A 17,234-nucleotide genomic window follows, 5' to 3' on the forward strand; every position below is an offset into this window, starting at 1 on the left:
CCAAAAAATTCTTAGAAAATGTTTCATAGTTCTTGTCAAAACTAAAGAAAATAGTTTATCAATTGAGCACATACATTATAATTGAATTTTCACTTGGCTTTCTACTTCTCCGTCTTCATACAAAAAAGTCGCAATCTACTAAAGAAAGAAGAAAGCAAATTATTTCGGAATGAACTCTTTACAAGGATGCGTAGATCATGGAAAGAAGTAACTTTTGAAAACCAACTGGAAGAAAAAACCCTCTCGAAACAACTACTTTTATATAAACGTACACACGAAAGAACAAATAATTTAGAAACAACTTCTTCCATATAAACCTCGAATTATAAAAAAAAAATTCCTATTCAGTTTGTACTCCAATTATTCGTTATGTGATTGAATCAGATTATCATTTACAGTATTGCTACACAATATAGTTTATGAAAGAGGTAAAATTTCACTTACACAGAACACTGTCATCCCCAATGGCGGACATCGATGTTTCGGAAGATAATCGGAAAAGGTAATCAGGCAAAACACAAGGTCATTTTTCTAAGAAGAAGCTTTTGAAAGACTATGTTATTTCATTGTTGAAAATTAATTTGACTGGGTTAGGGGATGCAGTGTTATTTTATGGAATTCACATTGTTATTTTATAGGAAACCTGATCGCGAAATATTTCAGTGCTATCGATCCCTATAAAAATTCATCAAGTCAAGTAGCTTGATATTTTAACAAACTACTTGAGTTGACTTGAAAATCAAGCTCGTGACAATTTACATACTTGACTTGATTGGAGATATTTATTACTTGACTTGAAATCAAGCTACTTGATATTACTTGATCTTGATACGCACGACCTCCGAGCTGACTGAATCAATCGCGCAGTTTTGCTTATTATGCATACATGCACGCCCTAGGTGAATGATAGTTTTGTCCAAGTGTGTGACTTGTTACATTACAAAATTACATAAGAGTTTAAAACTGTGCTCTGCAGAAAAAAATGAGTAATTCATCGAAAATAATGGAATCAGAGACCAGCGAGTCAAAATATGTGTTAGAGGAAAATACTTCTCCATCCGAAGATCATGAACTTATGCAAGAGCCGACACACAAAAAAATCAGACTAATGGAAAGAAAAAAGACACGGATTATTTCACCCTTGAACAAGATCCGAGTAGTGCGAAAAATACTATTAAGCATGGAAAATGCACGCTTTGCACAACGAAACCCGTCTGGAACATCTGCATTGAGAAGGTATTTGCAATTCAAACATACTAAAATCTGTGAACACACTTTTGGGGAAATTAGAACATTCGACTTCCCGTGCAAGTTCCTCTGCAAGCACCAATACCAGTAAGAAAAGTACGATTTTGAGTTGGCTAAGTGGCAGTGACAGTAAGGTAGTAAGTGAGCTAAATAAAGTCCGGCTCCTAATAAGGCCCACTTTCCGTTAATATTTAAGTTTACCTTATAACTATATTTTACAGTACGTCCTTAATAGATAACCTCCATCTAGCGACAAAGAGTGGCATTTAACAATAACAACATGCAACGTTGCGAATGAATAAAGCACGTACAAGAGAAAAGTCAGATTAAAGAACATCTATGAAATAAAAGTAAATTCAGGCAGTCAGTTTTTAACGCTACAATATTTTAGATAGTATTCCTCACCAAAATATCGTTTCAGAAAAATAAAAAGAATCCTTCACAAAAAGATGCCAAAAAAAGAGGTCTGTGGACTGAAGATCAAATGAGAGAAGCTTTACAAGCAATTGAAAATGGAATGTCAGTAAGAACATCAGCCAAAGAATTCAAAATTCCTCGTCGAACATTGCGAAGTCATGTACCTCGGAAATGGAAAGCCGGGGAAGAAAATTGGACGGCCTTCATTTTTATCATCGGAGGAAGAATCTGAATTATGCAGACGAATTTTTAGGCTAGCCAACGTTGGAATTCCGCTTACCTTGAAAGTAATCAGACGATCTGTTCACGAATATTGTCAGAGGAACAATATTGCTACACTATTTTCCACTAAAGGCCTAGCTGGACGTAAATAGCTCAAGCTCTTCTTAGGTCGACACCCCGATGTTGCGAAAAGTAAGTCGCAGTTTATGAATCCAGCCAGAGCAGCTAAGTTAAATAGGTTCATAGTCGAGGATTATTTCGGAAAACTAAAAATAGTTATGATAAAACTTGATGTTCTTCAAAGCCCCCAACGCATATTTAACATAGATGAGAAGGGCTGCCGCCTAAATATGCATAAATCTCAGTAAGTATTCGCTCTTAAAGGTGCTAAAAGGGTCCACCTAATCTCACAGGAACATATACTGAAAATGTTTCTATAGTTGCATGTAGTAATGCTATAGGCCAGATGATTCCACCCATGATATTGTTTAAAGAAAAGTGGCTTATATGCCACTTATAAAAAGTTAGGGATCCTAAATCATATGTCTAAATTATAATTAGTTTTATGAATAATCTGTTATATACCTGTCATAGATGGGCCTTATTTGGTACACTTACTTTACTACAAATGGTAAGTTATTTTCTATTATCTATTATCTTCAAAAGCGGGTATAGAAAATATAGAATATATTAAGATTGCATAGACTGCGCTGCTGCTTATATGCCACTGTGTGGCGGAATTTGCAACCAAACAATGCAAATCCCTCAATTAATCAGCCTTTAGCCAGGTTATCGATGAACGCTGAAATAGGGTTTCACAGTATAGTATATTATACAACTAGTGTGGAAGGTGATACATTTCACACGAGCGGGAATGTTGTTGAACGTGGCGATAGCCGAGTGAGAAAATCTCACGAGATTTGTGATTACTCTTTATTTTCTGCACGTGTGTGGAAAATGTTCACCACACATGTTGCGCATGGTTTTTTCCCCACATGTGTGAAAATATTTCTGCGTGTGTGTGAAATTCAGTAGTTTATAAACAACGAAAGAATGCAAATTTTGTTATTTTCGGGTGATGTGTTCGTGAAAAAGAATATTAGCTTCTTAAAACAAAAACTACTGATATTCGTAAATACATTAACATATTAATATATTAATTCGATTTTAAATGAAACAGATTCAATAATGGCGAATTATTCAATTCAGTTTAATCGTTCATAAGATGTTGAGAGTTTTTGAATTTGTTTATTTCCATACTCTCCAACATTTCTTCGTGAAATGGAGAGGTTTGTATTCATGGTTGAACTTATGTTCCTCTGGGATTAAATGACTGGCATATGAGGAATTTATTTTTCCATTCTGAAAACTATATATGTGTTCCTTAATGCGGGCTTTGAACGTTCTTCCAGTTTGACCTATATAAAACATCAGACATGAGCCACACGATAAATTATACACCCCTGATTTTTCAGAAACTAAACTTTTATTGGATTTGAAAGCAATATTTACATCTTTGTTGTGCAGAAAATCCGAAATATTTGTAGTGGGTTGGCCTAAGTAGGTTAAGGTTCTATAACTTTTATCCTCTTCTCTTCGAATTGGGTAGACTTCGTATGTTATGCGCATATTTTGAATTTGGGGACAAGAGATTTTACAAAAATACTTTATTTGAATTTTGAGTTTCAATAGACAGAGACAGATGCTACCCTATCGGACAGTGATGAAATAACTGGAGATCTATATTTGCTATCAACAATAAAAAAAACATCGTCTTGGAAATAAGTTAAAAAATTCTGGAACTCTGCGCAACGATTTCGAAAAATTTTGCACTACTCTGAATTTAACAATGGCTATGTCAAAATTATATTACATAATAAGATGGAATTCAAATTTGGATATGCAGCGATGGGGCCTCAATATGAAAAAGTCTATAAACATTATTTATGATAACACACAGAAAATATGAAAACTTTGAAGCCTACAGACACGGTCGAGTTTGTTAATGTCTGAACACTTTTAAGACAATTTCCAAAACATTAGAAGGTGAAGCATATTGCTCAGTTTCGACGATGATAATTGTTATTAATATGCTCCTGGATATGCTAGAACAATGTGCCATTGAACTCGTTAATAATCCAAGTAGAAATGATACTGACGAAAAATTAATTTACAGTATTCAAGCGGCTAAAGATGAAATCATAAAAAATTACTAAAGAACCAACTGGATGTACTGTGTTGTATTAATATTAGATCCTCGGCATAAAGTGAAAACATTCTACAATACAAGTTGGGGAAAAGACTTGGAAAAGGAGCAGTCAAACACTTTCAGGAAATAAAAAAAAAAATTCAGCCAGGTCTACAGAGTACAACAGCATCATCTTCATCTTCATCTTCAAAGAATATATACAGTGAGTTTGACATCGATCTCCTAAGTTTATTCAAGAAATCTCCTGTGAATCGAGCAAATGAAATGGCTTGGCGTTATGAAATAGATGAATTTTTGTCTGAACCATATGGTCTGAAAATATATAGATTAGGCGACAAATCCATAAGATGCCTCATGTGCCTTAAATCCTGGGTGGAAAATAATGAAATCAAACGTGCAATATTAAGAAACATTTTTTTCAATATTTTGTATTTTATAGCAATTCAATTTGTGCTTTCATTTTAATAGAGTTTATATTTTTGTTTCTTTCATACAACAAGTTTCATAAATAAAAGTGTTTTTCGCAACGTTCATTCTCATTATTTTCATCACTTATAAAACTAAAAATTCAAGTAGCTTGACAGAAATACTTGATTTTTCAAGTACTTAATAAATAAATACTTGACATTCAAGTCAAGTCAAGTAGCTTGAATATTATCAAGCCGTGAATCTCTGATTCCTAATAAATCAATAAGCAACGAAAACTCTTTTGTAGAATTATTTCTGATGATTATAAGGATATTCAATAATTTTTGTTGAGGATATTCAATAATTTTTGTGTCCGTCATTCTTCACGTTATAAACATTGAGACTCCTGAACGAACTGTATTCCGGCAATTGTATCGCCAACAGCAGGTAAACCTACAGTGAAGAATTCTGCGCCCTCATCTTTCGGATATAATCCAATGACCTTCGTGGTATCAGCCAGGGGAGTAGTTGTTTTCTAATAGGTGTCAGTCCATCAATATACAGTTTAGGTAAGTTGAGACTGGCCTAAACGAATTTTTATTTTAAATTATTTTATTTACAGCCAGTCTTCAAGTATGTCCACTCACTTTATCTGAAGTATTTTTTGTTATACGAGAAATGGAGCAAATTTGGATATGCGGTTGGTTATCTCGTTCATCTGCAGATGGGGCGATGGCAGACATATTGTTTGTCCTTCCCATCAGCCTAGTTCGAAGAATGATATTCTGAAAGGAATTCGATTTTCAAATATGGGAAACCATCGACTTCATGTTGATAATAGACACTACCTTGTACTGACGAGTGGCCAAACAGCTCGAAACCAGTCTGTAATTGTCTTTCAATAATTGAAAATCAATTCCAGCAGTTGTATCGCCAACAGCATATGCAGGACTTACTTCTGTGAAGAATTCTGCACTGACACCTGTTTTAAAAAAATGTGTTTTTCCGTTAATCAGCTGTCGCCCCCATACGAACGACAACTCTCAGAAGTTGAGAAACTTGTGCTAGCTAAGTACTAACGGTGTCTTACCATTAAACGTGTGATTCCTAACACGGTTGCAGAATCATCCCAGTTTCAACCAGATAAATTCTCTCGAGAAAAATATCTGGTCGAGGCGGGAATCGAACCTTCCGATCGTGAGTCGGGCGCACTACCACCGCGAATATAATCTAACGTCCTTCGTGGTTTTAGCCGGGGGAGTAGTTGTTTTCTGATAGGTGTCAGTCTATTAACCTACAATTTACTCATCTAGAATTCATTTCACTATGATATTTCATTTTCTGCTGAAACAACTCAATGTTGACAATAATATTTTTTGCTGGAACTATTCGTGTTATGAGTTAAAACTCTAGGTAGTTGCATATGAAACCCCATATTTTTTGAGTAGCTTTTCAAAAAGAAATCACATATTGAATGAAATTTTGAGTGTCGAGTTTTCATTCTCCTAGTATTAGAAAAAAGAATGTTTTCAAATTATCATTCAATTATGAAAAACAACATCTTCAAAAAATCTCCAAAAAACTATTAGAAAATATCCTATCGAAATACGAATACGGATATTGATATATCTCATTCCTTTTAAAAAACACTAACCTTAATACACCATACTTCTTCTATACACCCTGGATATTAAAGAACATCTTGAAAAAGACTATCAAATTAATATCTGAATCTTTCATAAGGAACATTTTTGATAACTTCGCTGGTTCGTCTCAAACTCCAATTAAAGTTCGATGTGACAGTCACTGTATACCGAAAACTGAAATCGTTGTTGTTTTGGATCCGTCGATATATTTTCCAGTCATCAAAATAACTTGTTAATATTTTAGTGACTGTAGAAGTTTGAAGTATTTTGACTGTCGGGGCAAAAGTTCCTGTTGGTAAGAGCCTTACTACTAACTAGCGAAATAGAAACAGCAAATATCATATCAAAGAAAAATTGAAAATATAATAATGATTTTTCGTTTAATATCAAGAATAAAAATAAAATAGCTCTTTGCGAGATGTGCATGAAAAATAAAGTAATGTTACTTTTCGCTCGACTTCTCTTTTCTTCTCTTGTCTGGCATTATATTCCAATATTTTTTTTGTTACAGATATATACCGACTGGGCCAACCACTATCTGGAAAAATCACGAAGTAAAAAGCGGGTTAGTTCATTAGCAACTGACTGTAGTGACGGTGTTCTTCTGGCAGAGGTCATCGAGTCTGTCAGTAAGTTCTGATTTTGACATACGATTTTAGAGACGTTAATAATATGATCACTAGTGAATTATGTTTTAGATTCACAGACTTACTGCTATGAACTGTTATGTAATGTCTTTTTTCAGTAGAAATAGCCCAGAGCCGCTGATAATTATCTAATAAGTACCTAAAGCATGTTTTTTGGTAACTACCTGCAGATGATATTATGTTTGAGTTAAGGCAAATTCCGAAATTAAGAAATATGTGGACGAACGAATATGAAAAATGTAGCATTTATCAGTTTTTGTGGGCTCTTCAGACAGAAAATATTTTTAAATTGATATTCATTGTAAAATACTTCCATGATATCAAAGAAAAAAATATCGATGTATTAATTACAACTCATTAGTTTCCAAAATGAAAATGGAAAGTGCGCTGTAACCAGAATTAAACATTTAATCTACTGCTTCCTCCCTAATACGATACTGTGCTAATTGAGCCATCAAAACCTTTTTCTAACTTTTACACGTATTTGAATAAATATCACAAAAATCTTTTTGAATGGAAATTTCAATATGAAATAACAATAAAAATAGGATACACTTATTGATTGTTCATCATTAGCAATAGTATTTTTGACACAGAATCCAGATGCAAAATTTGTCATTGTGCTGCTTAGTAGATCTAAGTGATGTTCTGGATGCTATAAGAAAAAAAAATTATTAAAAAGTTTCGAAACATTTGGAATATTTCAGTGATGTTTGGTAAACAGTGACAATTGATGAAAGTTTATGTTTTTCAATAAAACTTCAACAGTGGCATGGTTACGCAAATTGACTTCGATATTTTTGAAGAAAAAAAAATGATACTCCTTTGGATTTTCATCAAATGAAATTTAAAAAAAAATCTGTTTAAAATCTGTTTTTCCGTTAATCAGCTGTCGCACCCCTACGAACGATAACTCTCAGAAGTCGAAACTTGTGCGAGCTGTGAACTAACAAGGTCTCACCTTTTAACGTGTGATTCCTAACACGGAATTCATTTTGAAAAGCTCACTTCAATTTCAAATACTGGGAACAAACTGTCTAAGTTTGTTTCCAACGATACGTCGTTTATGAGTGAAAAAATAAAAACCCCGTATTGTCCAAGAAATTATTATAATATAAAATAAAATTTAATTTACTGAATTCGGTCTTACTTCAGTTTTACAATTAGAGCCAAAATTAATTTTAAACTTCAATTTCTCGTACTTTCGTAACGGAAAATGTTTGGGCCATATCATACAGACCGTTCGTTCCTTTTACCTAACATTGTTATACTCCAAACCGTAACAGATACGAAGACGATTGAATGTTAGAAAAGGTAACTGTTATCGAGAACAATATAATAGTCGAAGAAAATTTACGGGGAAAGAGTCCCCGTAAATTCTCGAGTTATACGGGGAAAATCAAAAATGATGTTTTTCGTTTTTTTCGAATGGAATTGATATTTCGGAGAATATCCAAACATGGAAAAAAGGATACTGTATTCGAAGTGTACTATGACGGTGTATCAATAAATATTCGATGAAACTTTTCGTGTTAACAGGGCCACCACCAACTTTTTGTTTGAATACGGACCTTTGTTTTAATTACAAATATTGATAAAGCAATAAATTCACAATTCAAAAGTATATCACATTTGATATTTTTATAGCGTTTCATTTAAAATAACTACTATCATCAGTGACAACAATTTTAAATAACGGTCCTGTCGTTACATCTTTTGTAAATTGTTTTGATTTCTTCAAAATGTAATTCAGACAACCCAATAAATTCAACAGGTAGGTACCCCAGTACAATAAAAAAAACGATTTCGTTTTGGAAATTTTTGTATTACCGTTCTCCCTAATCAATTATAATTCGTAATATTTTTATAATTCTCAATCCTGAAAGTAACGAAAATATCAGTTTTTGGTCAAAATTCGATTGGTGTATAATTTGGTATGATCATATAATTTGGTATGATATCAATTCATGTATCATCTTAAACGCGGAGGCTTTGCTTGGTTTCTATGGCAGAAAAAATGAATTGCCATTCTTAGACGTTGTGGTGAAGAGGGAAACATCTGTATACCGAAAACCCACTCATACGGGACAGTATCTGAACCACGAATCCAACCACCATCAATCGACTAAAAGAGGAATCATCAAGACTTTATTAGACCGTGCTTTTGGGCTTTGTAATACGAAGGAAGATCGAGAAGGAACTAGACATCATCAAAAATGATCTTCAATGGAATGGCTACTCCAAAGCGATGGTAGAAAAGACTTTGGCTAGAAGACAGCAGGAGCCTCGCAAGGAAGAGAAGCCGTCACAACCAGTGCTTGCACTTCCCTACATCAGAGGATTATCGGAGAGGATAAGAAGAATTGGTTCCAAGTACAACATCAGAACCTGCTTCAGATCCGGTAACACTATCCGTAGCAGCCTCACGAAAACCAGGCCACCAAACGCGGGCTGCGATTCCAAGAATTGCATTTATCGGATACCCTGTGAGTGCGTAAAATCCTATATTGGTGAAACTAAGAGGCCATTGAATATTCGCATTGTCGAGCACAAGAAACACACACAGCGAGGGGAAACCAGCAAATCAGGAATAGCAGACCATGTTTGGACCCATCAACACAACATCGAGTGGTCCCAAGCTGAGATCTTGCACAGAGAGGAACATTGGTTTAGGAGAAAATTCAAGGAAGCCGCATACATGTTGTCCAACAACGTATTCAGCCAAGCCAGCGTAGAAATACGCAACGTATGGAAACCCATCATCAAGCGAAAAATGGCCAATTCCCGCCAAAACGGTCGTCTCCCACGGAATCAGTGAAGCGGAAAATGGAAAGCGGGGATAAGTGAAAGTACTCGAACGACCTATCACTCCAGTCATCACCCGAAGACGATTGTAGATACTAACAATCGAAACGTCGTGAACTAACGTGACTTGGAATCTCTCCACTTTTTATTTTTATTTTATTTTTTCTTTTCTTTATTTTTATTTATTCAATTGTTCTATTTTTACTTGTATTTTATTTCACTATTATTTCATTTCAGGTTCATTTTGGTTAATATAATTATTATTTTCAGCTATTCATTTTCAATTCTTCTTTTTTAGTTGTTTCAGGGATTTCAAATCATTTTATATAGTAGACAATGGAATTCCGAACTAGTGAAATTCATCATGAAACATTGTCAATCACCTTCAAACAAAAATGAATGCGTTGTTGATATCTGTTGAGAACTGTCAGACATTTATGAACATATCAAAGATGTATTCAAATGATGAAAGAACTGATATGCTATTCAGTTATGCAAAATCAAATAGAAATTCTCTTTTGGCAAGGAATATGTGTGTTAAGCTATAACCGAATCGTCATATTCCGAACATCCAAATGTTTAGACGATAAGAAAGAAATTTGAGGGACTATGGTGCATTTGACAGAAAGAAAACAAACAAGAAAATGTGTGGTTACTGGAAGTGTGAGGAATTAAATAAATGTTATGGGCAAGCAAATATTACAACAGAAAAATTTCCACAGTGAAAACATTTTTTTTAATTTAGAATTGGCCAGTTACAAAAATTATGCTAATCAAAATTGTTCTTCACGAGAAATTGCCCACGAAATGGCGATTTCTGTAAAATCTACCAGAAATATTTTGAAAAAGAATAAATATAAATGCTACAGGATACCCAAAGTTCATCACCGCAATGAAAGGGATTATGGAAGGAGAGTACGATTTGCGTGGTTAAGACGTACAAATAGAGGTGTTGGAAATATTTGTGAAAAAATAATATGGACGGACTTATCAAAATTCAACAACAATGGTTGGTTTAACAGAAATATCCAGTATAGGTGGAATTATAATAGGTGGAAAACCGATTTCCAACAAAGGTTCGGATTGAATGTTTGGTTGGGAATTGTGGAAACAATCATCCTTGGCCCTTTCTTTTACGATGATCATTTGAATAGTGAAGTTTATCTTCATTTTATATTTAATGAATTCGACTGTATGGACCGACAACTTATGTGCATTCAACAAAGATGTCGTCAGTTCGAGCATTTAATGTAGATTGCCATGTAGCTTTGATTTTCCGTATTGGCTTCATTTTTCCCAAAATTTCAAATGAAACGCTATAGAAATATCGAATGAGGTATATCCTTGGATTGTGAATTTGTCGCTTCATCAATATCTGAAATAAAAAAGACAGGTCCGTATTAAAAAAAGTTGATGGTGTCCATAATTTTACGAAACGTTTTATCGAGTATTTATTATTACATCGTCATAGTACACTTCGAATACAATATCATTTTCCTTTTTCATTTTTTGATATTCTCCGAAATAACAATTTCATTCGAAGAAAACAAAAAACAGCATTTCTGGTTTTTCCCGTATAACTCGAGAGGGGCGGGAGTCCCCATAAATTTTCTTCGACCATTGTATTGTTCCCGATGACAGTTACCTTTTTTCCTATTTAATTGTCTTAGTCTTAATCTGTTACGGTTTAAAATATAGCAATATTACTACATGATAAAAGAAACGGCCTGTATACCGGGTGTCAACGAATCTATTAGACAAGTCATAACTTCTAGACTATTAGGTGTTATCAAAACGAGATTTGGTACAGATAAATGGTATGTGGAGAGGAGAGTTTTCACATATTTTTCACTTTCCGGTCACTTCCGGTTTCAGCGGAAATGGCTCCGGTTCTGAATTTTTAAATGGAACACCCTGTATATTGTAACATTTTTGGATTTCTGAGACAATTCTGGATCAGAAACTGACATTTCCGGAAGTTTTTCAGCCTACTTGATTTTTTCAGAGTCACTTTTAAAATTGCATCTAGGTGGCCATGATTGGACGTAAACTAATCTATGGACCTCAGGTGATATCAGAAAATTGCAATAGCGGAGTTTTAGTGACTAGTGTGTTGAATATGAATGAGACAAGTTTACAAAATAACATTTTCGTGTCTAACTATTATTTTTCAAATGGCGACCATTTTTTGACAAGCACTTTCCGAAAAAAGGATTTTTTGACAAATCTAACGATACTAATTTATTTGCGATTGGATTGCAAATAAGAACATAAATTAAATATTACTGAGGAAAATACTCGATACAAATTCATTTACTTTTGTCAAGGGTGCCATGGATAGGAATGATGCATAATATTTTGCGGTTATTTCCATCAAGTCCACTTTGGAGAACAAAACGCTCACCTAGGTTATGACAGTGACATAAGCTTTATGAGCAGAAAGTAGAAGTTTCTCTTGATTTTCGTTAATTTTAGTTTAATTTTTCGTCGAAATAATGTATACTCAAAGTGAAAAGGTGGATATGTTGTTATTGTTTGGAGAATGCCACAGAAATTCAAGGAAAGCTGCTGAGTTGTATGCTCAGAGATATCCCAATCGGCAACACCCATCTCATCAGTATTTTCCCTATGTTGAGAGTTGTTTTAGGCAAGTGGGAAATCGAGACGCAGAACAGAGGTTTGTCATAAATGAGGAGACTGAGAATAACGTTCTTGCTATGGTAAAAGTTGACAAAACGGTTTCTTTAAGAGAAATTAGTAGAGAAATGCAGATAAGTCACGAATCAGCAAAAAAAATACTGAAAAAGCACGGATATCGAGCATTTAAATATCAGTTACATCAACATTTGTATGCTGACGACGGCAATAGAAGAGTAGTATTTTGTGATTGGTTGCTTCAAAATCATAGAGTTAACCCAAATTTTATCAACTTCATTCTATTTTCCGACGAATCACGGTTTACAAATAATGGCATGTTTAATAAGCAGAATTGTCGGTACTGGGCCCAACAAAATCAACATGCAATGAGAGAGGGCAATTTTCAAGAAAGGTTTGGCGTCAATGTCTGGGCTGGTATCGTTGGAAACAGAATAATTGGTCCAATATTGTTTCAAGGTCAGTTAACAGAGGTTAGATACTTGGGTTTTCTTCAAAATGAAATCGAGGATCATCTTAATGATATGCCTTTAGAAGTTTTACGGCAAATTTACTTCCAGCAAGATGGAGCACCACCCCATAATAGCAGAGACGTACTTGATTTTTTAATAGAGCATTTTAATAATAGTGTTATTGCAACCAACGGTCCAGTACGGTGGCCTGCCCGCTCACCGGATGTGACTGTGTTAGATTTCTTCATTTGGGGATATGTAAAAGAAAGGGTCTACTATGCAACAGCCCCAGCCACTCTCGAAATCTTAGAAGAAAGGATTCAACAGGCATTTAGAAGTATATCGCCTCAAATGTTACAAAACGTGTTGAGAGAAACAATTGAACGAGCTGAAATGTGTCTTGAACAAGGAGGGATGCACTTTGAAAATTTACTATAGTGGAATTTTCAAGAACTTAGGATATTGCAAAAAATCTAAGTGCATCGCTGAAATTATTAGTTAAATTTGTTAAATTTGTTGATCCAATCGCAAATAAATTAGTAACGTTAGATTCGTCAAAAAATCCTTTTTTCGGAAATTGCTTGTCAAAAAATGGTCGCCATTTGAAGACACGAAAATGTTATTTTGTAAACTTGTCTCATTCGTATTCAACACACTAGTCACTAAAACTCCGCTATTGCAATTTTCTGATATCACCTGAGGTCCATAGATTAGTTTACGTCCGATCATGGCCACCTAGATGCAATTTTTAAAGTGACTCTGAAAAAATCAAGTAGGCTGAAAAACTTCCGGAAATGTCAGTTTCTGATCCAGAATTGTCTCAGAAATCCAAAAATGTTACAATATACAGGGTGTTCCATTTAAAAATTCAGAACCGGAGCCATTTCCGCTGAAACCGGAAGTGACCGGAAAGTGAAAAATATGTGAAAACATTCCTCTCCACATACCATTCAACTATACCAAATCTCATTTCAATTCTCCTAATATTCTAGAAATTATGACTTGTCTAATAGATTCGTTGACACCCGGTATAGCAATTTATTATTATTTTTCCATGGATATTTGCATATCATTAAGGAACACCTTGTATATGAATCAGCGGGTATTCTTTATTTTCCAGTACATAATTCAGAATTTGTTGCTATTTTCAAAATTATTTTCAAAAGCACACAAGTTTTTGTGGTAACAATACTTATAGTCATATAAGTTTTGACTGAAATCATTTTGATGTCAACAAATGACCCAGATTTCGATAAATATTCATTTTACAATTAGAATCTTCTTTATTCACATCACACAATCAAAAACCTACCTACTGCCTCATGACTATTCAGCTAGTAATCACTCAGAAATAGTCAACTTTATCACAATTGTAACTATTCTATTTCATTATCTATTCAATAGAAACCATTTACAATATATCCGTGTCTATATTCAAATTTGAATAACCCTATATATATATATATATATATATATATATATATATATATATATATATATATATATATATATATATATATATATATATATATATATATGAACTAGAGGATATTCTTTATTTTTCAGTATGTGATTTTAAATTCGTTGCAATTTTCAAACGGATTTCAAAACTCACACGTGGTTGTGTGAATACAATAGTTCACAGTCATAAGTACACGTTTTGATGAAATCTTGACAAATAACCCACGTTTCGATAAATATTCATTCCACAATTTGAATCTTCTCTAGTCATATTACACAATCGAAAATCTACTGTCTCATCACTATTAAACTAGTCACCACCCATAATAATAATGTAAACTTATTCATTCACAAGCCCACACTTCGAAGAGTTGTACCAACTAATACACACCCTTCATGGTAATTATCTTCCTAGGTCTATCTTTATTTGAATGGGACGTGAATCATAAACATCTCATGAGTAATTGAAAAGGTGTAAAGTTCCCAGATAACAAATCCTTTGTAACCCAAACGAACTGGTATGTTAGTAAACGGATATTTTTTCAGTTGAGATAACGAAATTACTCTATGAACTTGTAGTTTGGTTCAGCTCATTGGATTTAGAATGACGTGTAGAGAAGTGTATTTCAATGATATTACAGCACATGAAAAATGCAATTATTATTTAACAATAAAAAACGCTAAAAAAAGGAGACATTCAGTTTAGGAAATTGTCAAAAATTCTTTACGTTTTGTTGAACATAATCGCTTGAAGAATTAATCAATGATAGCTACAGACTTGGTTTCAAAGTTCGATTGATCTTTTATAAAAAAACCCGAGTATCCATCTTCGTAGGTAGTTTGAAAGTGATATCAGTGTAAGCTTTCTTGTAATATTGAAAAGTGTTATGAAAAAATTCTATATTTTTTCAAAAGTCTTTTACGTATGGCTGTTTCAGGAATTATGATTACGAAAAATGAGAAATGAAACTTCCCATGTTTTTATACCACTTGTATTTGTAACTAACATTACTACAGTATCATCTTGCAAGGATATTTTCAAACGAATACAATAAACGTTTATTTATTTTCAATAGTCTTTTACATATGGCTGTTTCAGGAATTATAATTACAAAAAATCAGAATTGAAACTTATGTTTTTATACCACTTGTGCCTGTAACTAACGGTACTACAGTTTCGTCCTAAAATCAACGTTTATTTTATTCGTTTGAAAATGTGAAGTGGTATAAAAACATAGGAAGCTTCAATTCTCATTTTTCATGATGATCTTCTACCACGTAGTAATACATCCATCAATTAATTATTATAAAGACATTCAGTAAAATGAATAAAATAAAATAATGGAATGCCCTGATATGCACTTTTTTATATGTCCTTGCGGTCAGTTTTAATGGTGCTCTTTTTGACTAAAAAATTACGAACAAGCAATGACGAGTGAGTAGATGCATTATCGTGATGCAAAAGCCATGAATTGTTTTTCCACAATACAGGACATTTTCTTCATATTGCTTCTCACAACTTCAAGATAATACTCCATATTGACCGTACGAGCATGTGGCAAGAACTGATGGTGCACTACGCCTTGGTAATCAAAGGAAACAGTGAGCAAAACTTTGACATTTCATCAAACTTGGCGTGTTTTTTCGGTTTTTGCTCTGCTGGGCTCTTCCATAGGGACGATTGTACTTTGGTTTCGATGCCATAACCATATACCGATATGATTCGTCACCAGTTATGACCATTTTAAGCAAATATGGATCGCCGTTGATGTAATTCAACGATTCCTAAAAGATGCTCATGCGACGGTTTTTTAGTCAAAATTCAGCAATTTTGGAACGAACTTTGCTGCCACACGCTTCAAGCCCAAATATTTTCAAAAAAATTGTTTGGCATGAGACAACCAATATATAGACATTCTTAGAAAAATTCTCCAATAGTGATTCGACGATTCTCCATAACCATTTTCTTCACTTTTCCAACATTTTCATCGGTTGTTGATGTGCCCCATCACAAAAACAACCAGAGTGAGCGTCATCATTCACAACTTCTCGACCTTCTGTGAAAAGCTTTAACCACTTGTATACATTTTTTGACCTGAGTAAAATCACCGTATGCCACCGTTTACATTTCAAATTTGATGCAAATTCTTTGATTCATTTTTTTCTATAGCAGAAAATCGCACCTTGATTATTACTGTAAATACTATCAATGCCCAATTTGTGAAGGAAGCTTCTGAAATAAATTGCTTCCTTGGCTGCTTCTGTTAATGCTATATATTCGACTTCGATACTGGATAAGACTACCGTTCTCTGTTTTCGAGCCTCCCAACTAACAGCATCACGTGAGAGCTCAGACATATATCTAGTATACGAATACCGACTTTGAATGCAAAAGCTCTAGTCGGCATCAGCAGAACCAATCAAAAGTTTGTCTGTTCTTTGTAGAGTCAAGAAAAAATCAGCTTCAAATAGCGGAGAACTCATTTCGTTGTTTTTCAGTGATGCATACCATAATTTTGAATAAACTGACTCAACATACTCACTGTATATGCCATGTCTGACTCTGTTGATTTCACTGAACACATCAGAATGCCTATTAGAATTGGTGAGGATGTTTGTACATCCCTTTTTCATTCAACGCCTCTGATGAAAACAATCTTCATTGGCATAAAGAGGGGTTCATAAAGAGGGGTTCAATGGTTCTGCTTGCAATTTTACTATTCAAAAATCAGAAGAACGGTTGGTATGAAATTCTTTTGACATTGATATTTTTCGTCTTCTCAATTTTGGCTGTACTCGATTCCAAGTCAGTAGTTGGCCGGTCCAAGATCTTTCGTCTAGAAAATGGATGACAATTTTGATTCTAGTTTTGTTATATCTTGAAATATATGTTGCACTTATGTAATCAACGATGTTTAATCCAATTAGAGTCAGATATAATTTTTGTAACTCGGCATGAAGTCATCTACCATTTTTAGACGTTTTTACCATTTCAGAATTCCTTTATTCACTCTCATCTATATGTCGATTGAAATTGTACCCAATAATTTGTGGATTTCCATAA

At 33.9% G+C, this 17,234-nt stretch overlaps 1 protein-coding gene across 3 annotated transcripts in view; it reads left to right on the forward strand.

The window, feature by feature from the left end:
- The window catches only part of sick (sickie), a 678,280-nt gene that overhangs the window by 270,171 nt on the left and 390,875 nt on the right, over positions 1-17,234 (forward strand). For all 3 annotated transcript variants that reach the window (XM_074173106.1, XM_074173104.1, XM_074173105.1), the window contains one exon: positions 6,662-6,779. In XM_074173106.1, the coding sequence (XP_074029207.1) occupies positions 6,662-6,779 (118 nt within the window). The remainder of the gene's footprint in view (positions 1-6,661; positions 6,780-17,234) is intronic.

The sequence above is a fragment of the Leptinotarsa decemlineata genome, unplaced genomic scaffold (assembly GCF_025532065.1).
Source record: "Leptinotarsa decemlineata unplaced genomic scaffold, Ldec_3_MD MMD2_tig00000199_RagTag_RagTag, whole genome shotgun sequence".
NCBI classification, from domain to species: domain Eukaryota; kingdom Metazoa; phylum Arthropoda; class Insecta; order Coleoptera; family Chrysomelidae; genus Leptinotarsa; species Leptinotarsa decemlineata.